This window comes from Ailuropoda melanoleuca, chromosome 5 (assembly GCF_002007445.2).
Source record: "Ailuropoda melanoleuca isolate Jingjing chromosome 5, ASM200744v2, whole genome shotgun sequence".
NCBI lineage: Eukaryota > Metazoa > Chordata > Mammalia > Carnivora > Ursidae > Ailuropoda > Ailuropoda melanoleuca.
Window position 1 is genome coordinate 71,924,669 of NC_048222.1, and position 27,945 is coordinate 71,952,613.

General features: G+C 36.5%; 1 protein-coding gene across 10 annotated transcripts in view; it reads right to left on the bottom strand.

Moving 5' to 3' along the window:
- Positions 1 to 27,945, bottom strand: part of PPP2R2A (protein phosphatase 2 regulatory subunit Balpha) — a 78,880-nt gene that overhangs the window by 50,527 nt on the left and 408 nt on the right. For 2 of the 10 annotated variants that reach the window (XM_034661237.1, XM_034661235.1), the window contains exons 1-2: positions 27,373 to 27,394; positions 26,794 to 26,868 (exon numbers count right to left, since the gene is read on the bottom strand). In XM_034661237.1, coding sequence (XP_034517128.1) covers positions 26,794 to 26,868; positions 27,373 to 27,394 — 97 coding nt within the window. Of the gene's footprint in view, positions 1 to 26,793; positions 26,875 to 27,260; positions 27,313 to 27,372; positions 27,395 to 27,861; positions 27,912 to 27,945 lie in introns of those variants that run through there. The other 8 variants (XM_034661236.1, XM_034661231.1, XM_034661232.1 and 5 more) reach the window with 5 other exon arrangements.

Sequence of the window (27,945 nt, forward strand, 5' to 3'; positions counted from 1 at the left end):
ATGGCAGCCGCTAGCCACACACAGCTATTTATTGAACACTTAAACTGAGGAAATGAATTTATCATATTTTAACTAAAATTTAACAGCTACACATGCCATTGTTAAGTAACACAGTTCTAGCATACAGAAAACAAATGAAATGCCTATCTGATACACCTTCCTTTGCAGGTAACCTATTTTTTGTCTGGGTACTTGTACTATTTATTTCTTTTTTTTTTTTTTAAATTTTATTTATTTATTTGACACAGAGAGAGACAGCCAGCGAGAGAGGGAACACAAGCAGGGAGAGTGGGAGAGGAAGAAGCAGGCTCCCAGCAGAGGAGCCTGATGTGGGGCTCGATCCCAGAACACTGGGATCACGCCCTGAGCCGAAGGCAGACGCTTAACGACTGTGCCACCCAGGCACCCCTGTACTATTTATTTCTATATCTTAAAATTTTAAAATCTACTAGGCTATTCCTAGGTATGGATCTCATTTACTTTGCTTGGTATGCACGTTAGTTATCTGCAGAAGAATAATATTAATAAACCCTACCATGTATGGGGATTGTAGAGAATTTCAAATGAGTTTCAAGGTGAAAAATACTTGGCACATAATAACTGTTCGATAAATGTTAGCTATATATTCTCTGAGCCCTTTTGATCTGCTCTCTCTAGGTAGAGATAATTTACTGTTTCTCTGACTTTATCTTTTACATGTTTGCTCTGATCTCTCACTCTGAACCTTTACTACACACTGGATCTATTCTTTGTTGTTTCTTATACCTGTGCCTATAGTTTCCATCTCAGTTTTTCCTCTGAATTATGGGACTATTTCTAAAGCCCTCTGCTACCTCTCCAAAAAGTCAACAGTTAAGAATCACAAATTTCACTTAAGAACTCTTTCCTTCTGTCTGGTTCTTTTTCTTCAAATGTTCATGAGTTTCCTTGAGAATACTAATTAGTTCTTCTTTAAATTGCAACATTTTCTCTCATTTCTTGCAATAAGTCTGTATCATAGAATATCACTTGCTCATAATGGTCATCTTCTTTTAGACTACTAAGTCTGTTACATGTCTACCTTTTTGTATATTCAACTTTAAAGAGAAAGATCTATGTTTATATATAACATTTGGGAATTTGTTAGGTTCAATCACAAAACATTCAGAACCAAGTCAAAACTTGGGGGTGGGAGGGTATATGTGTTCACATTGGTATTTCCTGTCTTAGTTCTCAACTGCTGCCTAACAAATCACCCCAAATTTAGCTTAAAACAACAAACACATATTCTCTCAGTTTTTGTGGACCAGGGACCTGAGTGTGGCTTAGCTGGGGGCATCCAGCTCAGGGTTGTTCACAAGGCTGCAGTCTGTGTGTAAGCCAGGGCCTCTGTCATCTCAAAACTTAATGGTGGAAGGATCTGCTTGCAGTCCAAGCTCATACACATGACTCCTGGCAGGCATCAGGTCTTCACTGGCTGTTGGCCAGAAACACCAGGTCCTTGCCTCATGAGCTCCACAGAGAAGCTTACAAAATGGGAGATTGTTTCTCTCAGAGCAAATGAGAGACAACAGCCCAACACTGAAAGCCAAAGCCTTTTTGTAACCTAACCTGAAAAGTTTTGCCGTTAAGTTAACCCATTCACTTTTGTCATATTTGGAGAAGAAAGTCACTAGGTCCAGCCACACTCAAGGAGAGGGGAATAAGATACAAGACACGAATACCAGAAGGCAGGGATCACTGGGGGCTATCTTAGAGGCTGCCTGACACATTTCCCTGGTCACCACAGAGACTCAGCAATATGTAACCAAGTAGCGGCAGTGCAGACCAAAGGCAGCTTTCAGAGCGGAACTTTCAACTTAGTGCTTCATGGTTAGTCTCTTTCCTGAAACCCTGGGTAGCTAGCCGCTCTTCACTGATCTACTGCCCTTGGTAAGAACCATTTTGAGTCATTTAGTTTTCAATCCTTGCTTCAAAGTACAAAATACCATAACCAACCACTTACCCCATGGACAACCCTTAAATTCTAGCTCAAAACAGGTCTTTACCCACACCCTAGGAGGGCTTCTCAACCACCGAGTTAACCAGAGAGAACTTCCCTCACTACATTTCTCATTTGTACCTTTTCCTGCCAAAACCTTTTTAGTTTAGTTATGGCACCCTTCCAGGGTTTCCACAGAGACCGAACTCTCCCATTATCTTGTTGGTCATTTCAGTGTGTTTGTCTGTTTGTTTTAACATATGGACTTAGATCATCATCTTCCACCGGAAGTCAACACAGCGATTTGTTTAAAGCACTTTACACACTCTTTAAAACATTCTGTTTGGATAAATATGACAGGAAATACCTGTTGGTTTTCCTACCCATGAATTCAATTCTATTGTTGGATAAAACAAAGACGTTTTAATCTACATCATCAATCCCCAGGATACATTCTACTACAGTAATTTAAGAACTAAATTTTGATGATTTCCAAAAAATGCAATGTCACCAAACTTAGCATAGAAACACTTCAGCAATATACTTATCTTAAAAGGAATCAGACACACAGCTGCTCAGCAGCATGAACTAGTCACACATGGTTGTCAAGAAGCTCCTACAACCATATGCCCAGCAGTAGGCACCGAGCACTGTGAAAAGAACCTAACACTTAATCAAAGACAAATCTTAAGTCAGAATACCAAAAGGACTGTAACTCACAAACCAAAATACCTGTTTTTGGTTTAACAATGAAAAAAATTGGGGTGCAGTGGCTCAGTCGGTTAAGCATCTGCCTTCGGCTCAGGTCATGATCCCAGGGTCCTGGGATCAAGCCCCACATCGGGCTCTCCACTCAGCTGGGGAACCTGCTTCTCCCTCTCCCTCTGTGATCTCTCTCACTTTCACACTCTCAAATGGATAAAATCTTAAAAAAATGAAAAAAACTTTTCCTACACTGTATTACCCCTCTACCCCACCCTCATTCCCCTTTAGATGATTTATTTGCCCTATTTTCTTAGAATACTAATAAACAGGGCAGGAGGAGAATCAACAAAAACTACATCGGATGTCAACAAATTTTCGCATGTGATGACATCTGGTACAGAGTGTATACTCTCTGGGATAATCAGAATTCAGGTTTCTTGTCCTCTGCTGATGAATATGCAGGAAATGGAATTAAGAAGGGACTTAACACAAATAACATTAAGCACAAATAACATACTGCTGCATGGGACCTACCCTACACAAGCAGCCAACCTGCACAGACATGTAAGGCAGAGTGCCTGAGGCATAAACCCTGTATCTGAGCTCTCATCAGATTTGTAGGTGATATGTTCTCAGTCAAAGAAAACGGATTTTCAAACATTTTAGCACTTTATTTAAGGAATAAAATTACTTGTTATCTCAACGAAGTTGCAGGACACAAAATCAACACACGACAATCAGCAATGCTTCTAAACATTAGCAATGAACAATCCCAAAAGGAAATCATGTGAACAATTCGTTTTACAATAACATCAAAAAGAATAAAATATTTAAGAATAAATTTAATCAATAAGGTGAAAGACATGCACTGAAAACTACAGAACATTGCTAAAAGAAATTTAAAAAATAAATGGAAAGACAGTCTTTGTTCATAAACTGGAAGATTTAATACTGTCAACATGTTAACACTATCCAAAGTGATCCACAGATTTAATGCAATCCCTATCAATATCCTGATGGCATTTTTTGCAGAAATAAGAAAATCTATCCTTACATATGGAATCTGAAGGGACCTGAATAGCCAAAACAATATCGGGGAAAAAACACAAAAAACAAAACAAAAAAAACCCCCCAAAGTTGGAGGTTTCACACGTCCCTATTTCAAAGAATACTACACAAAGCTACAATCATCAAAATAGTGTGGTACTAACATAAACACAGACACAGAGACCAATGAAATAGCAACCAGAGATAAACACTACTCTATTCTGCCTATGGTCTCACGTGACCAAACATATGGTCAGATGCTTTTTGACAACATCTTTTCAACACATGGTGCTAGGGAAACTGGATATCCACATACAAAAGAATGAAGCTGGACCCTTACCTTATGCCACCTACAAAATTAATTTAAAATGGATCAAAGACCTAAACATAAGACATAAAACTTTTACAAGAAAATAGGGAAAAGGGGGACTCCTGGGTAGCTCAGTTAAACGTCTGCCTTCCGCTCAGGTCATGATACTAGGGTCCTGGGACCAAATTCCACATGAGGCTCCCTTGCTCAGCGGGGAGGCTGCTACTCCCTCTGCCGGCCTCTCTCTAGAACAAATAAATAAATAAAACCTTAAAAAAAAAAAAAAGAAAATAGGGAAAACGGCTCATGCCAATAGATTTGGCAATGATTTCTTGACTAGGATGCTAAGAAAAACAGGCAACAAAAGAAAAAACAGAAAAACTGAACATCATCAAAATTAAAACCTTTTTGTGCAACAAAGGACAAAAGTGAAAAAGGCAACCCATGGAATGAGAGAAAACATGTGCAAATCATATAAGGATTTATATCCTGAACATATAAAGAACTCCTACAACTCAACAACAATTAAAAAAAAAATCAAACCAATTTAAAAATAAGCAAGAGCCTTGGAAAAACACTTCTCTTTAGAAGATATACAAAAAACACATAAGAAGATGTATAACATAACCAGTACTCATCAAGGAAATATAAACCAAAACCACACAGAAACACCACCTCACATCCATTAGTATGACTATTACCAAAAACAAAAACAGAAAATAGTGCTGATGAAGATGTGAAGAAATTAAAACCCATGGACACTACTAGTGAAAGATAAAATAAAATGGAGCCACCACTGTGTAACAATATGGTGGTTTCTCAAAAAGTTAAACATAGTATTCCTTTATGATTCAGCAATTACACTTCTGGATATATATCCAAATGAAATCAAAGCAGGGACTTGAACAGGTCATTGGAACACCAACATTAACAGGAGCATTATTCATGACAGCCCAAAGGTGAAAACAAACCGTGGATCAACAGATGAATGGATAAACAAAGTGGTATTAAATACAACAGAGGAAAGAAATGGACATATTCTGTAACGTGGACAAGCTCTGAGCACTGTTAATGGACTGAATGTTCTTTTTTTTTTTTTTTACCTCCCCCATTCTATATTTGTATCTTTTTTTCTCTTACAGTGAGAGCCTCAGTTCCCAAATCTGTAGCTAACTTTTGACAGAGTATGAAGGTGAAAATATAACCTGGGTCTCTGATGAAATAAGCCCAGAATTCAGGCTGAAATCCTAACCCTCAGTGTGATATGAGGACGTGGGGCCCTCTGGGAGGTAAATAGATTCATAAGGGTAGAGCCCTCATGAATGGGTTTAGTGCCATTATATAAAAGATCCCAAAGAGTTCTCTCACCTCTTCTGCCATTTGAGGACACAGTGAGAAGACAAGCCACCTGTGAACCAAGAAGCCAGGCCTGATCAAATACAGAATCTGCCGGTGCCTCGATTTGGGGCTTTCCATAACTCTGAGAAATATTGTTATGGCAGCCTGAACAGACTAAGACATGGACATTATGCTACGTAAAATAAGCCAGACACATGAGGACAAATACTATATAACTGCACTTTTATGAGGCACCTAACGCAGTCAAATTCAGAGAGACAGAAAGTAGACTGAGAGCTGCCTGGAGCTGGGAAAGGGAAGAATGGGAAGTTATTGTTAAGTGGATATGAAGTTTCAGTTTGTAAAATAAAAAGTTCCGGAGATGGATGGCAATGATGGTGTTTGCACAATATGCATGTACTTAAATGCCAATAAACTGTACAATGAAAGATGGTTAAAACAGTAAATCTTATGTATATTTTATCACAATAAAAATTATTTATTATGTCCCATGAGAAATTCCAAGATAAGACAATTAAATACAGAGTTAATTCATTCAGGGGCTTATTTCATGAAAGATCCAGGTTCTTGTCAGCTTCATATTTGGACAAAAGATAGCTACAGATTTGGGAACTGAAGTTTTCACTGTAAGAGGAAAAACAATACAAATACAGAGCAGGGAAGGTAAAAAAGAACTATGTGGTAGTGAATCAAAATTGGCAGATCAGTACAAACTAGTATTTTACAGATTTCATCACAAATCATTTTAATCAGATATGAAAGTAGGTAAAGAGAAAACTCACGGCCACTCTTGTTTCATCCACAAAACCATCCCATATTATTTTGTGTATATCCCAGATACCTAATTATTTCACCCATAAATTTTTCAAAGGTATCTTTAAAAGATAATACCATTTTTAATATAACCAAACACCATTATACCCGGGAAAACAAAACATAGTACTTCCTTAATATTAAATATCCAGTATACCGCATACATTCAAATTCCTGTATGAACTCATAAATTAAAAACAAAATGGCAAAATCCTTTTAATTTCCTAACTCTGTCTAGAAAAAAAAAAAAAAGACATTCCAGTAGTTAACACACTTAAGACATAAAATGGTTTCTAAATACCATTCCTTACTAAAAGAACCCAAGACATCTTATGATTCCAAGTCTTAGGCAGAAAAATTACAAACTGAAACATCTCTTGTCAGAAAAATAGGGAGTGATCAAAGACACACGTAAATGGCGCAAAGGGGACTTGATGGGTCTCTCTCATAGATCAAATTTAGGACAATCTGAGCAACAAAAGGAACAGTGGCATTAATAGATTGGGTGACATTAATAGATTAACAGAATAACAAAAGAACCTATGACTCCACAATGATACTATATAGGAGAGGAAAAGTTGGAAGATTAGCAAATCACCATTCTGCATCCACCAATGGAATAACTACCCACCTCAGGCAAGGACCATCAATGAATGCTTATTAATTACAAAGAAGAAAAACGTTTCTTGAGAGATCTGGCACACAAGTGATAGAACTAAGAATCATCAATAATGTGACAAATTTACATGATTTGATGCACCAGGAAGTAAGCATTTTGTTTTGCTAAAAATGTTTAGCCTGGATTTTATTATGAGGAAACAGTTGATAAAATCCAGAAAGTATGATATTTTAGGCAACAAAGCTCTGACTCCTCAAAATTAATAGAATGTGTTGACTGGATCCTGGATTGAAAAAAAAATTAAGAGTAGTTTTTGAGCCACTTGGGGAAGTTTAAATATGAACTGTGTTAACAGAGAACATTTCTGAATTAATGTTAAATTTCTTGGTTATGATAATGTATTGTGTTTGTGTAAAAGAATACTTCTTAAGAGATTAATTCTAAGTTATTTAGGGGTAAAGCATATGATGTTTCCAACATATTTTCAAAAGATTTGGGAACAGAAGTGCAGGTGTAAGTCTAAGAGAAGAGATAAAGCAAACGTACCAAAATGTTTGTAACTGGTAAGTATAAGTAAAGCATAGTTATAGGGACACCTGGGTGGCTCAGTTGGTAAGCATCTGATTTCACTCAGGTCGTGATGTCAGGGTGAGATTGGCTCAACACTCAGCAGAGAGTCTGCTTGAGATTCTCTCTCTCCCCCTTTCCCTCCCAACCCGTGCATGCTCTCTCTCTCTCTCTAAATTAAATAAATACATCTTTATTTTTTTGTAAGATTTTAAAAATTAATTTATTTGAGAGAGAGAGAGAGCATGTGATCAAGAGCAAGAGGGAGGGGTAGAGGGAGAAGCTGACTCCCTGCTGAGCAGGAAGCCTGATGCAGAACTCCATTCCAGGACTCTGGGATCATGACCTGAGCCAAAGGCAGATGCCCAACTTAACTGAGCCACCCAGGTGCCCCAATAAATACATCTTTTTTTAAAAAAAGCACCTCTCTCTTCCTTGCATTTCTTTTCAAAGCCTCTGCAAAGCCTTTCATGGAACCACCCCCCTGCCTTCTACCCCCAGCAAAGAGCTCTTTATGGTTTCATTGTATAGATCTAATATTATCTGTCTGACCTCATTTCATATTTAGCTTAGTCCTAAAACCATGAATACACCTACAATGGAAAAAAAAAGTCAGACTGGACTTTTCCCACCTAACCTGCAGGAAAATCAAGATCTAAGCTGCCATGTTTCTCCATTATTGAGATAGAAAATCTCCCCTACACTCACTAAGCTATATAAGGGCACTCATAATTGGGGAAGGATTCTTGCCTTTTAAAAAGGAGATATAAGCCTATGCCAACCCCCATCAAACAAGACACAACCAAACCAAAGTTGAAGACTTTAACTGTTACTATTCTAGAACCTACCCCATTCTGGATTAACCAACATTTCATCTGACAATGAAAGCTGCAGTAATATTTTTATTTTTTAATTTCCTGAAGAAAATACCTAGTGTTAGGTACAAATGAGGTAGGAAGGAAAGAGCAATGCACTGAGTCAAAGGTCTGAGAATAATTTCTAAAAATTACTAGCTATAAGAGACTAACTGTCCCTGCGATTGGTCATGTCCCCCTTTTCTCCTTTTAGTAAAAAAAGGTATCCTGGTACCTCTTTCCTTCCCAGCAAAACCACAGACTTTTAAAGGAAATTAGAGGTTACATTCCTTGGGCTCTCCTAAGGCCATGTGACCAAATTCTGAACAATGGGATATGAGTGTAAAATTTCCATGTCACATCCTTAAAAAGAAGCTACTTGCCCTCCTTGCTTTGTCTCCCTCCTGTGGGCTGAACACAGATGTGAGTCAGATCTGATCATGGAGACAAGAGCATACGAAACACCAAGACAGAAGAGACCTGGGATGCTGGAAAATCTCTGGCAAGAGCAGTTTATCCACTCCTCTCCTCCAATGGAGTATTACACGAGTGAGAAACTAGCTAATTTTCAGAACCACAGTTAAGTCTTTTATAGCAGATTGGCCCATAACAGCTTGTATGACTGGGTACTTCGGTGGACCTCATCGTCCTGGTTTACCCAAAACTGGGAAGAATGATACCAGTGTTATAACTTCTTCTTTAGCTTACTGCATTTTTAATTTTTTTTTAAAAAGGATGTACATTTAGTAAAATTAAAAACTGAAGTTTCAAACATTTTAAAATGGGTTGACATGTGAAAACACTTTATACAGTTTACCTGCCCATTCAACAAGTAATTACAAAATGCCCATGAAGTGCCAGATGCTGTTATGTGCCTGGAACTATTCAAAATGCTAACAATAAAGTGGTAAAACAAAAGAAACAGAGATCGTTCCTTCATACATGAAACTTAAAATATGAGAGGAAGCCTACAATAAGCAAGCAAACAATAAATAAACAAGATTATTCCAAATAATAGCAAGTTTATTTGAAAAAGAAAGAAAAAAGCAGGTTAACACTGAGCTACCTAGGGTTGGGAGGGGAATCAGTTAATTTACACAGGGCCACACAAAAAATCTGGGTGAAGCATATTACAGGTTAAAAAGGGCAAGTTTGAGGCCTTCAGCAAGAACAAGATGGCGTTTGTTCACGGATCATCAAGAAAGCCCCAGTGGCTTGGAGCTTGGAGTTACTAGCGACCAAAGGGGAAAAAGAAAAGATCTAAAACAGGCAGAGGCAGTGTGGTATTAAGTGTACAAACGCTGTATTACTAGTATCAGGGGATGAGTGCTCCTCATGAAAAGCAGGGGAAAAATGATCACTCCCTTAATTCTATGTGTTGGTTTCAGGAACAAATGATATTCCCAATAGAAAATTATGATCTCAGCTGCCCTGCAATCGGTAAGTGACTATAATCTTACATTCTACTTACTAACGTCTTAAATGCTACTGACAACCAAGGACTGCTAGATACTGCAGTCTGTTGACACAAATAAAAAAGAAACTCTTAAGAAATGCAATGCCAAGACCAGAAATTTTTTTTTAAAAATTAATCTCAGAAAGGTAGCTGAAAACGAACAAGAGTTCTTAAAAACATAACTGGAAATGTAAAAATCGGTGAATGGAAACAAAACTGAAGAATTCTCCTAGAACTAAGAACAAAACATAGACGAGAAGAAGAAAAAACTGGAGGCTCTGTACAAAAAGTCCAAATTCCATATAATAGGATTTCCGGAAAGAACAAATAAAACAGAGAAGGAAAAAACTGAAGGAAATGAATCCACAAGTTGAAAGGGCCCAAAGAGGACTAACCCAGTATCAAGGCACACCACCCAAATAGGAAAAAAGAAGAGTAAACAGAGTGGCATTAGGCTTCTCAAATGCAACAATGGACACCAGCAGACAAGAAATGACTTCCGAATTTTGAGAAAAAATTATTTCTAATTACCAGCCAATCCCTGAAGTGGGAAAGTAGAATAAAAACATCTTTTCCACGCAGGCAAGACCTCAAGAACTGTACCACCCATGAAATCTTCTCATGAAATACTGATACTGTGCACCACTAAAATGAGGGAGCAAACCAAAAAAGGAAAAGATCCAACAGAGAAGAAGCAAGAAGAATTCCCATGATGGTGAAGTAAAAATAAGAATGAAGGAAAATTCAAGGACAGCAGCTATGCAATAAACTTAGAAAAAAGCCAGGCCAGATTGAAGGACAGAGTCAAGGCAGAAGGAAAACTGATAGAACATCTGAAGTACTTTAATGTACTGACAGGAGATTTAGTTACCTGTCAGAAAAATCTAAGGATGACTTAGTGATAGAGTCACAGAAAACAAAGCAAACCACTTTAGACTGAAACATGATGGAGAATTCCAGAAGGTGGGGTGTGTATGCGTGTTATCAGATTCTTTTGACCATGTAGAAAATGATATTGAAAGTTACACAAAGAAAACAGTGATGACAGATTAAAAGACAAGTGAAAAACAAGGTAATTATTAACTCTAGAGAAAATAATGTCATAGCAGAAAGGATATAATCATAATTCAATACCTGGCAGCAGTGAACAGTATATGGACATAATAACATCCACTCCTAAATTACCAAAAATTTGTTGGTGGCTTAACAGTACACAGATTTACTTCAAGTTCTGGAAGCCAGAATTCCAAAGTAAGTTTCATTGGACTCAAGGTATCAGCTAGACTAACTCTTTCTAGAAGCTCCAAGGAAGAATCTGGTTTCTTTTACTTTCTTAGCTTCAGGAGGCCACCTGCATTCCTCCCCTCTGACCCTTTCTCAGCATCACTTCAACCTCTTGCTTCTGGTGTCACCTCTACTACTTCCTTCTTAGATCGGACCTCCCTCTTTTCCTTTTAAGGATCCTTATGATTACATTTAGGGCCTAGGATAATCCAAAATAATCTCCCTATGTCAAAATCCTTAATTTAATCACATCTCTGCTCCCTTTGCCATAGAAGGCAAAGTCTCTTGTTCTGGGGATTAGGATGTGGGTCTCTGAGGGGTAGTGGAGGACTTTATTCAGCCTACCACAACCCTGAATACTGCTTTAAATAATAACAACAGTATAGCAATATTGAGAAAATAGGAGCAGTAAGAGGGGCAGAACATAATTCAACTCTTAGCTACCATTTACATCTGAGGACATCTAAAATTGATTAACAGCTGTATGAACATACTGTTTAGAAACAGGAAAATAAATACCAGAAGAAACCAGCTGAAAATCTGGGGAAGGGGACTCAAGGGTGGTTACAGGTAAGGAAGGCAGAAAACTGTCACTTTTCCTCATAAGCATTTTAAATTACTGACCTGCTGAACTATGTACATGAACTATAGAGATAAAGTGAAAATCAACTTAAAACAAAACTAAGATTAGGTGATTGGGGAGGGAGAGAAATCCTGGTTGGAGACTGAAAGGGTACCTCCCAGGCTAACGAAGCAAAGAGAAAATCACAAAAATAAAAATTAAAAAGTTGATCATTTATGCTTACTAAAAATCTGTGTTAGAGATTATAAAACAATTTAGGAGTGAAGATTTTATTTCCTAAATTCATCTTTTTCACAGAACTTGGAGGAAAATCTATTTAAAAAAAGCAAATTACTAGCAAAAGCAAACCTTTAAGTATACTGAGATACCGGTGTGAGCTAAATTTGAAATACAAACACAAATTTAATCTAACAATTAGGGGTGGCTAACAAGTAGTACACTATGATGTAAGCTGCTCTTTTAACAGCTAGTACAAAGCTCCCCAGGAGGTGTTTATTCATTTATTGAACAAATGTTAAATGATGTGAGAACAGCACAATGAATCTATTCAGTTTGTCAGAAACGCTGAGTAAAAGAACTAAGATACTACCCTACCTGTTCTCCCTTGCCCGAAAAAAGGCTATAAACTGCCTTTTCCCTCTAAGTGTAGATTGGCAGACCGAGAGAGCACCAGTAGCAGCACCCGGGCCATCACTGGAGTGAGTTAGAAAAGCAAAATCACAGGCTCCGCCCCAGATCTGCAAGCGTAATCATTATCTGCATTTTAACAAGATTTCAGGGAAATCAGTAAGTACATAAAGCTTGAGAAGTACTGGTATCCAGCTAATACAATTCTTTTGACTAAATAAAACACAGCGTACTTCTGAATAGGGAATCAAAGAGAGAAATAAGGGGGTTCACTGGTACGATAAAATGTGTTCTCTTCAGACTCCTGTAAAATTTTTTATGGGCTCTACATATATTCATCAGCCCACTCAAGATCTGGTAAAGGATTGAGATCATCACAGAACATCACAGAAACAGAGAACACTGCCAAAGAAGGGAGGAAAAACAGGGCCTCTGCAGTTTAGGGTCAACAATTCTAATGGCATTTTCCTGAGATCACACTTTCAGGTGCTCCCAACTCTACTTCTACAAGCTAGGGGAAAATGAAACTAGTAGTGTGAAGGATGTTTTGGCTCTAGTGCACGTTGAGAGCCCCAACACCGATGCAGAGTATCCAATCACAGGAAAGAACAAAACCATGGAGGGACTTCAGAACAAGAAAATGAAACACAAAAATTAAAGAACAAGCTCAAACTTTTACTGTAAATTAATCAAACTAATAGTCAAAGTGCCAGGCCCCAGCCTAACTCAAATTCTGATGAAACTAATCTTCCTCCTTCCGTCTTTGGATTCCCCAAACTCCTAACTCAACTAAGCTAAAGTTATATTCATTAATGCAACATGTACTTATTGAAAATGCCTTTAACTTGCTCCAAATCTCAAAAACAACAAGTTGATCTTGATTTGTGGACTCGAAAGCCATTTATTCTGTTAACTGTTAATCTGCTATTTCTGTTAATCATGAATTAAATAACTAAGTAACCGCACCAACTAAATTTTCTGAGCACTAAGTATAGGCCAAAACTAAGCACTCATATATATTTAATCCTTTAACAACACAAGTACTATTAATTATCCCCATTTGTAGATAAGAAACTAACAAATAGTAGTTCTCAAATGTTTTTTTTCTTTTCCTGTGCCTTCCACTGCCTGCCAAAAACGACAAAATCACTTCATTTAGACAGACTTTCCCATCTACTCTAGACCCAAATTATTTCTTTGAGCTTCCATACAACTTTCCTCAGCTATGATGATGGCAAGGAGAGGTTTTGCTATTACAAATGAATAAGCACCCGCAAAGAGCAATAGAGGCCATGAACAGAACCTACATACTTAAACATGCTCAAACAAGTAAGTGAAAAAGATTTTACTGAATGGCAATATTGTGCTAGACACTGTCAACAGGTCAGGAAATTGGTACTCCTATTCATTGCTGGAGGAAGTGAAAACCCACACCAACTTTCTAAGGCAATTTAGTAATACATTCTTTAAGCCATAAAAAAAGTTCACATCTTTAGACCAGCAACTCCACTTCTAGAAATATACCCTAAGGTAGTAAGATTCTCACAAGGGTGTTCATAATAAATTTACAACAGCAAAAACTATAAAAGCTAAAATGCCCAAATTAAGTACAAAAGTCATTTATTTTCTTAGATGTAAACTGGAAAAAAAAAAGCATTATACAAAACTACACATGTAATGCTATTTTTAAAATACACATTCACAGTAGAAAAAGGACAGATCTACGTCAAAATGTTAATAGATGTTATCTAAAAATGGTGAGATTATGTGTGACTTTATTTTTGTTGTTGTTTACTTATGGTAGTTCTAAAGTCAGAAGAACCAAGCCTCAACCTCTGGCTCCCCCACTTACCACTGTGTGACCTGATCAAGTTACTTTATCTAATTCTTGATTTCCTTATCTACAAAATGAAAATAATAATAATACCTATCCTCAGAGGCTGGCTGTGAAGATTAAATGATAACACATGCAAAACACTTAACACTGATTGGCAGTTAGCTAAGTTTCTTGAGCACTTATTTTTTTAAAGATCAATCTATTTTAGAGAGAGAGTGTGTGTGGCATGCAAGCACAGGGGTGATGGGCAGAGGGAAAGGGAGTTAAGAGTCTTAAAGCAGACTCGGCCCTGAGCCCAACACAGGGCTTGAGCCCACAATCCCAAAATTATGGCCTGAGCCAAAACCAACAGTCCTGGACGTTTAACTGAATGTTTAACCAGGTGCCCGGCACTTACTTTTTTTTTAAAGATTTTATTTTTATTTATTTGACAGAGACAGCCAGTGAGAGAGGGAACACAAGCAGGGAGAGTGGGAGAGGAAGAAGCAGGCTCCTAGCAGAGGAGCCTGATGGTGGGGCTCCATCCCAGAACGCTGGGATCACGCCCTGAGCTGAAGGCGGCGCTTAACGACTGCGCCACCCAGGCACCCCCCGGCACTTACTTTTAAAATATATGTTTACACTGAGTTATTTTTCCTTAAATAATAAAAATCCTTAATATTAACAAATTACCACATAATAAGAATTTAATGAAACTGTGCTGTCGCCAACTTGAGCAATGTAAAAATTGTGACATTTTGGCATTTTACACAATGTTAACAAAATTTCCAAGCAATATGGTCGAGAATTAGAGATGGCGGACATTGAACAAAAGGAGCTACGTACTTACTGAATAGTCAAAAAGACAAAATGAGAGAGGAAAAAAAGAGATACATTAGGTCTTTAGGATCTAGCCTACTTTATAATGTCTAGTTTAGTTCTACATAATCACTGAAAAAAAGATCGAGTCACTTCAGACATCACGTCAGAACAATAAGATCCAAATGAAGGAAACTTAAGGTCTAGTTTAACGAAGGGGTATGACACAGACTTCAGGTATCAATGAACCCAAATCGTTATTTTTAAAGATTTGGATATCTTAGCCATTATTATTTTATTATTAGACATTATTTCATAAATTTTACTTAACTTTAGAGTCTACTAATTGTACATCTAGATGCACATCCCAAACATGTACAACCTTCTCAGCAACTCTTCAGACTAATGCTACAGAAATCACAGGACAGTTAAAAGAAAATGGTAGCTACGTGGGCAATTCATTAGATCCTCTCTAAGACAAGGCCTATATACCTTACCTGTCATGGATCTCTGGAATGTACTTTCCCACTTTCAAATCTAAAATGATGAACATGCTGTTAAGTTAAAAACATTAAACTATGAAACGGTTCTGAAACCATATATAAGAAATCTGTGACAGTATCTCTAGGGACAGAGAACCTGGGAGAATGGGGTTAAGAGGGAGACATACTTTCCCTCTATACCTCTTGGCACTGTTTGGATTCACCATCTCTTTGTGTGACCTAAAAGTTTATTTACTATTACCATTTGTCAAATTCAGTGTACAATTCAGCATTTATTACTATATTCACAGAACTGTGTAACCTTCACTAATTTCAGAATATTTTCATTACCCCCTTAGAGAAATGCCATACGCATTGGCAGTCACATCCCTCACTGGTCCTATCAACCACAGATCTACTCTGTCTTGAGAGATTCGCCTCTTCTGGATATTTTGAATAAACAGAATCATATAATATGTGGTCTTCTGTGCCCAACTTCTCCAACTAAGCATAATGTTTTCCAAGTTCATCCATGCTGTAGCATGTGACAGCATTTCATTCTGTTTCTATGGCTGCATAATATTCCATTGTACAGATACAACACCTTTTCTTTATGCATCAATTAACACACATTTGGTCTGTTTGCACTTTTTGACTATTATCAGTTGTGTTGCTATAAATATTCATATCTAAGTTTTTATAGACACATGTTTCAATTCTCTAAAGTATATACCTAGAAGAGAATTGCTGGGTTGTATGATTAAATCTATATTTAACTTTTTAAGGAACTGCCAAACTGATCAAATGAAGGCTTGAAAGACACAGGAGAGAGGGAAGAGAGAAAAATGCCCCAATTTTTCTCATTTGTTTTGCAGCATTGCATTTGTTTTGCTACATTTACCTGGAGCGATCTCCAGAAATATTCATCGGTGAATTCAACTCATAAGCATTTAAAACCACTGAAAGACATAGTTACGTCTTAGAAAAACCTGAGATACATGTGATTCTTTCATTTAATTCCAAGAACTAAGCATTTGTAATACAGCACCATCTCAATATCAGAAAGCATGTCAACTCGGAAAAGGGACAATAATTTATTATTCATATTCCAACATTACCTGTAAATTTTTTACATAGGATTAGCCAAGGATCTCCCAATAACGTGAACAGGTTAATACCACAAGCCAGAAAATGTTATGGAAAAGGCTTATTTTAATAAAATTGACACTCTTAATATACCTAAAGTGAAGGATATATATACCTCCATCCCTCACATTCTCCACAGCACTGGGAACGCAACATATTCTCGTTGACTTGTGGATGGATAACTAGCACTCTACCCTTTCCCTACGAGAACCAGAGATAGAGATTTTTAATCAAACAGTATTTAAAAAAAAATGAACCACAGAGAAGCAACGTGGAAGCCAACAGAATGGTTTTACTAACTCATCTTAGGTTAGCATTGCTCAACTTTGAGTTTCAGTGTCCTTGTGTACAAAATGACAATAATGTCTACCTCAAAGGCTTACTGCAAGAAATGCAACCATGATCGTTCCCTATCTACAATTTCATTACAAAGAAATACAACGCAGTTACCAAATTTTCCTATTATGCTGAAGATTTTGCTTAATTAAAACATGTATGAAATAACATACTGGCTGCCTTACTGTTAATATAAGGAGATTCACGATAATGAAATGTGATTTACAAAATCTATGGGATTTTCTATTTTTAAACTAGAAACTGCAAAACAAATGAGGTAAAACTCTGGTCAAAAATTTAGATTTTTGCTTAATCCTATCCTGAAATAGCCTACAAAATAAAGTAATCCAGTTCTAGTTTTCAAATTGTTCATCTGGGACAAACAGATCTGTCACACAGCAGTACCAATCTGTATTCTTTCATATTTTCTGTCCAGGCCTCTCTCTGTCCACTGCCAATCATTTAAAGGAAGTACTTCTGTTCCTTCCCACAGAGCCCCAGCTATATATAAAAAGACTAGAAGCACACACTAGCTAAGGTGAAAGCAACCTAAATGTCAATCAATGCATGAATGGATAAACAAAGTGTGATATATACATACAATGGAATATCATTCAGCCTCTTAAGGAAGGAAATCTTGTCACATGCTACAACATGGATGAACCCTGATAACACGAAGTAGCCAGTCACAAAAAGACAAATACTGATGGTATTTGGTATCTATGTATTGGTAGGAGGTATCTAAGGTAGTCAAATTCACAGAAACAGAAAGCAAAATGGTGGATACCAGGGGCGGAGGGAAGAATGGGGAACTGTTATACAGGTCCAGTTTCAGTTCTGCAATATGAAAAAGATCTAGGGATAAGTTTCACAACAACGTGAACACAGTTAACAGTACTGAAGTATATGCTTAAAAATGGTTAATATGGTACACTTTGTTATGTGTTTTTAATAAAAAATGCATTAAAAGAATTTTTTGTTTTGTAAGCTAAAAAATATTTTGAAGAATTGGTTCTGCTGCTAGAAAAAAATTAATTCTCCTTTTATGTCAAGGGAGAAAAAAAGACTAGGAGCAATCCCTTCTCAACCACCAGTTCTCATAATAACCATTTTTGCATGCTGCATCCCTAGATAAAGAATTTGACAAGAATTATTTATTGCCTACAATAGCCTTTTTCTCTTGAAATAGAGCCTTCCCAATCTATTAGCCAATAAGAATGTATTAAAGATTCCTCTTATGCTATCTTGGAAACACGTCTATGCCATACCCATAGGTCTCTTACTTTGCAGTAAGCTGGAAAAGAGAGAGACAGGTAACACCAAAATGGTTCTATCTCCACTCTGATACAAAGGAGACCTGACACTCTACAATGTCAAGTTTTAAAAGTTAACATTTTTCCAGATCTTTAGAAAATTAACAAAAATTTTCTCACCAATCCCTTTTATTTACTTTGGTTTCTCTCTTAATACGGGCTACTGCAGAAATTTAGACTCCTTCTGAATGAAGTATAAAACAAGCAACTGGTTCAAAACCCAATATATTCCTCTAATAGTTTTACCCACAGTTAAAGAGAAGTTTTTAATTAAAAAAAGAAAAAAAGGTGGGAAAACACTAAAGCTGTTAAGTCCAGTATCTTAGAGATTTATCCCTCTAATATCATAGCAGAAACAGTAAGTACTAAAAGGATACCTAAGAAAAAGAATACCCTCTGAACAGTCTAAAAGCTATTATTTCCACATAAAATATCCTCAACTCTTCCAAATTTCAGTAGGCATATAACCACAGGTAACCTTCCTTAGGTTAAGGCAGAGGTTCTTAAAAATAGGGTCACTAGTCCATGAACCCCCTTGAACTTGATAAAGAGATCATTCAAAGATTTCAGAAAATCTCAGTTGATACTGGAACATTCAGGGAGGAAATCAACCAAAAGAAAAAAAAATTACAAAAGTACAACCTCTGGCATAGTGGCTTACAGAAAATCATTCCATCATGATTTACCAAGGATTCCACGTATGACATGGGCAAAGACCTGGGTGACATTTTAATCAACTACTGCTAAAATTAACTAAACGTATGTTATAAAAAATAAGTTCTTTTTTAACAAACCCAACATTTAAACATGGATTGAGAAATTGGTGCAGCTAGTTTTAAAAGGCCTACGTACTTCGACAAGCGTTCTCTAAAGTATAGAAAAACAGCCACAAAAATACTGAAAATACTATGCAATGAACAGTTGATGCTGCATTCTTAGAATGGGAAATTCAACTGTTTTAAAACATGATTATGCTGTACTTTAAAATTTAGGGGTGCCTGGCTGGCTCAGTTGGAAGCGCATGCGACTCTTGAGCTCAGGGTTGTGAGTTTGAGCCCCCACTGGGTGTAGAGATTACTAAAAAATAAATAAACTTTAAAAAAATAAAATAAAACTTAAAGAAAACACTGTTCTCAACTCCCTTAGAGTTGGGAAGTACAAAGTTACCATGCCAATTTTATGCTTTTCTTCCAAGAAAAAACAACACATCAAACTGCTACATGTTCGGCTCAAAATAAAACACAATGCCAAGGTCACCAACTCATTTCTAATAACCACGCAGCAACCCAGAAATGGCACCATACCAGGCTCTGAGGAACTTAGTAATCCTACATTAAGTATTAATGTTAACTGGACCTGAGCAGAGAGTGGAAAAAGCCCTAAAATTTTTTTAGAGCCAAAGTATTTTGGCAAATATGTACTGGTATATAATCTCTGCAAGGAGGTAAGTTTAAAAATAGATATTTTAAAGTCCTGAAGGTATCCTTCCTTCACCAAGATCACCAGATGAAAGAGCTTAAGGCAGATCTAATTTGGTATCTAAAGAACAGCAAGGGAGTAGGCTGAAACAATATCAAGTCACAGGAAAGCTTTTATAGGAAAGCTTTAGACATTCATGCACAAAAGCAGCATACTGCTCTGGTCACTTATCTTGTGGTCTGTGAGACTTTTAAAGCATTAATACGGTGAAACCTCTTAACAGACTAAACCAACGGCTGTCAAGTATTTCTGGACAACAGGATTTCTTTACATTTAAAATCTGAGGACCCCAAAGGCCTTTCAAATTTTAGAGTATTTATCAATTTAAAAATATTAATGATAAACCCTACACATTAACAAAAAAAGAGGAAAAATTACTTTACCTTCCCACAAAAAATTAGCAAGAACAATGGCACTGTTTTATATCACTGCAAATCTCTTTAATGTGTGGCTTAATAGAAGACCCCTACATTCTCGACTGCTTCTGCATTCAACACACTATACTGTGCTGTGTTGGTTAGGGATATGAAGAAAATCCATCCTCATTTAGGTATGTGGTTGAAAAGGGAGAAGTATTTTAATAGGCTTTTCAGGTAGTTATGGATATCCCTTTGACACTACACCAAAACTGGACAAGGGGTAGTTTCTTAAAGATTTATGGAATCTGAAACCTTATCAGTCATCTGTTACATAACAATCCAATGCTGTACCTTGCACTTTTACTTATGCATTTTTTAACATCACAGGCACTGGATAGTTGTAAAACACTGATTCAGAGTCATCCAAATATTCAGAGCTTCCAAATGTTGACGCATTTCATTATATCAAAAAACTGCAATCATTAATATTACTGATCTCATCTGAAAAATCTTTATGTATTGCAAAAGTTACCCAACTCAGGATGGCAGACACATGTTTTCCAAAATTCTCACTTTTCTTGAAAGCTCAAATTTTATCATGGGCAACAAGGACTGCCCACTGAGGAAACAAACTCACTGCTTATTTGAGAAAATGTCTGCCAAATATCCAAGTCTAAATAACCATCATTTATTCGTCAGTAGTTCTAACAAAAATAACGTTCCATGAAAGGAGCAGCTAGCCAGTGGAGCTTAAAACCCAAATTAAGTGCACAAATGCTTTTCCTCCAGACAACATGTACTCTGGTTTGTAGCACAAATGCTTTGGTGTACCTCTCCTTTTGTCACACAGAATGTTTAACAACCATGTACTCAAGAATCAAGATTTTAAAAAGTTAGTTTTTACTGCTTCATCAAAACACTCATATGTAAAATTGGCACTTTAAAACTGCTGGTACATGGTTAAGACACCAGCAGCTTTACCCATATTGCTTTTGTACCACTGCTGCAAATGTCAACATTGTCAAAAAGGCAAATATATTACAATGCAAACAGTTCTGACTTCATAGACCTTTTGAAAGAGTTGAGGGATCACCAGACCATACCCTAAAACAGCTGTTTTGATAATGGTTATGGGCTCTCTCTAACTAGAAAAATGCACATAAGTACAAATATACACAATACATTTTTATTTTTTAATTTGAGAGAAAGAGCAGGCACATGCAGGCGGAGAGGGAGAGGGAGAGGGAGGGAGAAGCAGACTCCTCACTGGGCAGGGAACCCGATGCGGGACTTGATCCCAGGACTCTAGGATCATGACCTGAGCCAAAGGCAGACGCCCAACTGACTGAGCCACCCAGGTACCCCAAAACCATTAAATTTTGTGTGATAGCCCAAAAATTGTTTTTCACAATTTTATTTAAGACTTTATTTAAGGAATATTTAGATTCTACTGCTGATTTTTTTTCCCCCCAAGAACCAGTCTAGAGGTCTAAATCCTACCAAAAATAAACAGGAAGTGTTGAAAGATGCAACGCATATGGATCCAAGTTTCATAAAAAGAAGGCTTCATGTAATAAAATCATATCCTAAAATAATTTCCTATAAAAAATTAAGATCGTCAAATATGGAGATAAGGGAAGATATACCTGTTATTAAATATTGTGAATTAAAAATTATTACTTGTCAACAATATTAACTATTAAATAATGAAAATTTACATTGAAATTAACCATCCTGAATGGTTAACAACCGTTTCGTATTTTCGACCAAAAATGACACACTTCAGATTATCCACATTTATTTATTTGAATTTTTAATATTTCCACAAGTAAAATTTAAGCAAATAATAGATTATCAGGTATTGCTACTGCAAAAAAGTCATTAGGAAAAATTCCTTACTGTTTCACTTTAAAATGATGACCTTGGTTTTTTCTAGTTTGTTGAATCCAGATTTTAAAAAACAAAAAGGATCAAGTGATGTATACATAAATGGGTTGCACTGGCCATGGGTTGATGATGTTGGGTGGTGGGGGTTCAATATACTATTCCATATTACTTTCTGTAATGTTCAAAATCTCCCATAACAAAGTGTTTTTTTAAAAATGCAAATACAAAAAAATAAAAAATAAAATACACAAATACAAAAAGGACCAGGCAAATTAAAAACTGGGCAATTATTAGCTTCAGGACAAATGAAGGGATGCACAAGACAAGAGAAATACTGCAGTCTTGGTTCAACAGTGAACATCTGCATGGTCTTAATGTAAGCACGGACTTGTAATTTACCCATACCATGTGTGTGGTTAAATCGGGGATGCAGGTGATAAACTGGGGTGTGGGGTGACAGGGGTGATAATGTTAACAGCTTAATCTTCATCTACTAGAGAGGAAAGTCAATTGGAAATGTCTAAAATGGATGAGAAATAGAAGTTACCATTTTCTTCACAAAAAATTAAGCAACAGGGAACGCAATTGGAAGAGTTCAACATAACCGCCTTTAGAAGGACGAGGGAGGATTAGGGAATGGATGAAGGTAAGGATTGTCAGTTTTCACTCCAAACCCTTTTTGGTACAGTATTGATCTAAAAACATACAGACACACATACATTTTTGGGGGGGTGAAATCTAACAAATATAGAAAATCAAAAACCAAAAGAGAAATGTCCAAGATAATCAGTTAATCATAACAACCACCACCCAGTCAAGACACTATATCCATGAGGCCCCCCAGACTCTTTCTCAAGAACAACTCCCTTTCATCACTTAAAACTAACCACTGCATACAGGCTTTTATAGCAATTATTTTGTAGCTTTTCTTCAGAGTTTTACCAGTTTAGTATGTGTCCCTAAGGCTATGGTTTAGTTTTGAATGTTTTTTAAACTTTGTATTAGTGGAATCAAAGAATCTGTATAAAATATACACATACCGTATCTTCACTTTGGCTGAGGAGAAATTCTTAATAAATTCCCCAGTTCTCTGAACATTCTCCAACTCTTATTTGACATAAACATTCCAACAATAACAGCTAAACCCTTATAACGCTCTATGTGCCAGCTTTCTGTTTTATGCATATTAACTCATTTAATCACCAAAACAACAGCATAAGGAAGATTTTACTGTGATCCTCATTTTAGAGAGAGGAAAAACAGGCACAAAGAGATGAATAAATTTGCCCAACATTACCCAGCTAGCAGAGGATTGGGTAGGATTCAAACTATGTAGCCTAGCACCAGTGTCTGTGCTACCTACTATCTCATGAAAGCAAGTTGTCAATGAAGGAAAATTTTCAAGTATAGAATATGATAAAATGTTATTACCACTACCATGAAGTTTAAAAGGAAAACTGCAGGACATGAGACCGTCTGAGTGATAGAGATTTTAGTACCTCACCCTTCTCCCAGACAAGTACCTATACCAAAGATAAACCACTTAAAAGTGCCTGAAGAGACCTGTGCATAGAATAAGTATCCCAGTAGGAGCCTACATTGGCCAAAGATCAATCACAGTATTTGGTCAAACATCAAAATACTTAGCTCTGCAATGCACTTAATGACAAATTCTGAGCCTTGATTAAGTCCAATAAAGACTTCTTTCTAAATTAAGGTCCCCAAAGAGCTCAGTGTCTCACACAATTTACCAGTAGTAATAATGTTGGGCTCTTTCTTTTCTAAGACATCTTTGAGAATTGATTAGAGTATAAGCAACAATAGGAATCATCTAATCCAGTCCTGTCATTTTAAGGCTAACCTCACTGTAACCCAGAGAAATACTTATTCCAAGTGATATACACTTGTTTGTCACCAGAATAAAAACCCAAGGTCTCCTAACTTCTTTCTATTACACAGCTGTAGAACATCAATCCAGTTATAAAGCCTGGCAAGTAAATACATCCATGATTTCCAGAGTATATCGCAATCATCTTTACAAAGGATCTCTTTCCCCTTCAAAACCTCATAATAACATTCACATTCCTTCATTCAACAAATACTCAACACCTACTGTGTGCCAGGCGTTGCTCTAAGCATAGTAGTTTGTACAGGATGTTCTGCATAGAGCACAAAGATGCATTAGTCCTGCACAGTGTAACGGCAGAGGTTTAGAGTAAATCATAAATAAAAATAAATAATTACGTAAATTATTTATTAATTTAATTAATTTATAATCATATAAATTAAAGAAATTATATAAATAAATATAATTATATATAAAAAGTGTTATTAATTTTTAAAATATTTCCAAAAAAGGAAGATAAGTAAAAGAGTTGCAGACATGACTTGAAGAATTCTAATAAGTGATAAACTGGGAGGAGTGTAAGGTATTCCAAGGTGAGAAGAGCAAAAAGACAAAGACCCAAGAGTAAGACTGTACAAGACTTGTCTAACAGCATCCATTTAGCTGGATCATAAACCATATTAGCAGATGAACATTGCGAAAACAAGGGGGCATACTGACATACTTGCATATTCGCATTCTAGGCTGAAATATTTGAATGTAATTCATAATCCTAGGGAAGCAGTGACCACTGAAGATTTCTGAGGAACATAAAATTGGGACAGTATTTAAGATTAATTTAGAAGCGAAACAGAGGAGAAGAAACAGGAAATCATTTAGGAAGTTTCTGCAACCTGGATGAAAGATGCTGAGATCCTGAACTATGGTGAAATTGGGTATGGAAAGAAGACTAAAGCATTACAAAAGTAATGATGGTATGCCATGACAGCTAACTGCGTGTAGGAGGGGAAAGACAATTTGGAGCCTTTGATGGGAAAGAACTTGCAATGCATCATTAACAGAAAACAGGCAAGCTAAACTAAAGATTTAGCTAGATGTAACCTGTTTAGAGATTACAGTCTAAACCAAGGGGGGAAACGTATTAATCTTATTTGAGAAAAGCACATCTTCCCTTAGTAACATAAACATAATAGACTGTGACATGCAAACTACAGTATACAAAAAAACCCAAATTAAAGGAGTATAATTTGAAAATCAGGTGCTTTTTATACTTACTACACTAGAATAAACATAGGTATTAAAGTTAATCATGTTTTTATTAAAATATACATACCAAGCCTCAGTATGTTAAGATGCTAGGAATGCACTGTATGTTAAAGTATTATCAAACAACCTCAAAGGAAAATTATTTAATGAATCAGTAGCAAAATGTAGTTACTAACTATTAGCAGAAGAGAACTACAACTGATCCCATCATACAACATATTACCAACTATCATTTGATTCAGTTAGGTAAGTTCAGAACTATGAATTTCTTCTAATTAAATAAAACCCATGTGGTCTCTCTGCCTACTATTTAACAGGTAAACTATGAGCTCCCTCAGGGCAGGGTTTATGTCCCAGACACTTGCAGCCCCAGTGCTCAACATTTAGGAAGTCCCTAAACAGATCTTTGATATAAAAAATAAATGGAAATCAACCCAGGAATAATTTTCAAGTATACAGCACTCTCATAACTTGAGTATTATACAACAGCATGAATGATCCAATATTTGAGTGCCTACTATTCAACAGGCAATGGAATTACAAAATGAGTAACACATGAGTCCTCCCTTGAACTTAGAGGATTTCTCCCAAGTCAACCACCACAAGCTTCACCAGAAAACCTTGATTTGCACTACCTGTGTGACCATCAGTGAGTCTCATAACTAAGACTTCTCGTTTCTCATCTGAAAAACAGATGAGAACTGAACAGGAAAGAAATGTGACAGTTCTCTATAAAGTATCACAAGTATAATGTATGCCAGTTGGCTCCCCGAAAAACACCAAACTGATCAGACACTCCACTGAGAATGACACTGACACAGGCAAATCCAAGCATTTGACTGGCTCAACACAAGTCTATCATCCTACCATCACCTGAAGAAATCCTCAAAACAAACAGTACTGCAAACAGGTCAAAAATAGGATCTTAATATGACAAAACAATCTAGAGAAGGATGATTTATAAACTTTCACTAGACAAAATTTTTTAAAATTTTAAGTACATTTTAATTCATTTGAGTTTTGTTGGAAAATTCCTACTGTAATTCAAGACAGAATATCATTAAAATTCAAACTTTAAAAATAATATTTCTGAACAATGAAATGACACAACTACTTTATGGGAAATAATGCCTCCACCACATAAGACCATCTCAAATGAGTGCAGAACTAGCATTTCCAAACTTTACGTTTTTGAAATACACTAATAAATTTGGGAGAAGAATTAAGACTTAGGTATTTCAACTGATCAAACCCAGCTCTAACCACACAAGAATAAGCTCCCCAAATGCCATGCTATATATCCAGAGCATTGTTGTTTTCTTATCCATCTAAATTAATCCTTACAAGACAATAAATGTATCATTTGAGCCAGCATTTCTTCACAGAATGTCAATCAACACCACACTCTGAACGTAGGCAAATTAAACACTAAAAATCTTACCTCAAAAATAAGACAGTCACTTAAAAATGTTTCTGAGGTAAATGCTGATACCTATTTAAACACAATTATCTAAAAATGATGTACGAACATGAAAATGCATCACCATTTATTTGCACATGAAATTTATACAGTCAGGAAACCTTTACGATATGAGCCTTAGATTTTTCTTGTGACAGTTTTATATACATCATCATCTAGTGCTCCTTTCACTTAATACATAAAAAATGATATAAAGTATTAATAATAAAAGACTGAAGACTATTTTCCAGACAAGCGACTTCTTAAAACTGTTCCTCCATTGCTCAGACAATAAACTCAGTATGTTCTTAAACTGTAACAGACCTAGCCGCAAGGAAATCCTTCAGTAATCACGATTTTGAAGATTCCATATTCAAATTTTGCATTAAGTGCTTTCTTACCTTCTGCTACATCATCATCTACTGCTCCTTTCACCTGAGAAAAACACCACTGAATATCGTTCCCTCCTCCAGCTCCTGGAAAAAGAAAACATACCAATTAAAACTGAGTTCTGTTCATGTTTACTCTCGTAAACACTGAGATGGTATCCATGGTTGGCATGATACTAATAGCCTAGTACTGCCCACACATACAACCACCAGCCCAGAGCACTAATTTGGAAGAAGGTTAGTCTCCAATAGTTGGTACTGCATTTCAAGAGAGAGATTCCAGGTATGAAATATTTAAAGGCCATGTACTATCATTAACACTGCACATGTGTTCAAAACTTCCATTTTCCCTTCCCCTCAAATACCGTAAAAGCCTCATAGTCACGCAAAACCTACCAGAGAAAAGTAAATACCAAAAGTTAGATAGTTTTCCTTTAAGTTTACAAAAGTCTGCAGAAGGGTTAATAAGGTTAAACTACCATAAAACATGGAACGAAGAGAAAACTTCAGGAACATTACTGCCTGGGTGAGGAGTAATGATTCATATGAACCCAATCACCAAAGCGCACACACAGCAAACACAACACTCACCACCCATTTCTTCGCATTTCATTACCAGCGAATCACTGGCTCCAGACAGGAAAAGAAACCGAAATAAATGCTGGTGAAGAGACTGTCAGAGGAAGCTTGTTCTGCCTCCCTTCACTTTACCCCTCAGAATCCAAAGGACCTTGCAAACAATTTCACTATTTTGTCATCATCTTGTGCAAAACAATTTTAATTTCGCTTAATTATTCAACAAGGCCAAAAAGCAACTTGTTTACAGCAAAACGTAGGTCAATCCAACACATTAACTTTTTTAAAGATTTAATTATCTAAAAGTTATTATCTAAATATTGAAAAAAGCATGGAAAATTGGCTTAGTTCCTGAATGTTTCTATTTCACTTCCAAACACTGTGGAGGAAATGTCCTGGAACTGTGGAGAAGAAACTGAATCAGGATCTAGAATTGGTTCTACTAGAAGAATGAACACATTCAGCAACATCAAAATGTATAAAAATCATCCTCAAAGCAATTACCTTTCTCTTCCTTCACCTTCATTCTTGCTAAATATTCCAAGCTGGTTTTCTCTAGCATCCTTCCCACCCCCCCCCCCCCCCCCC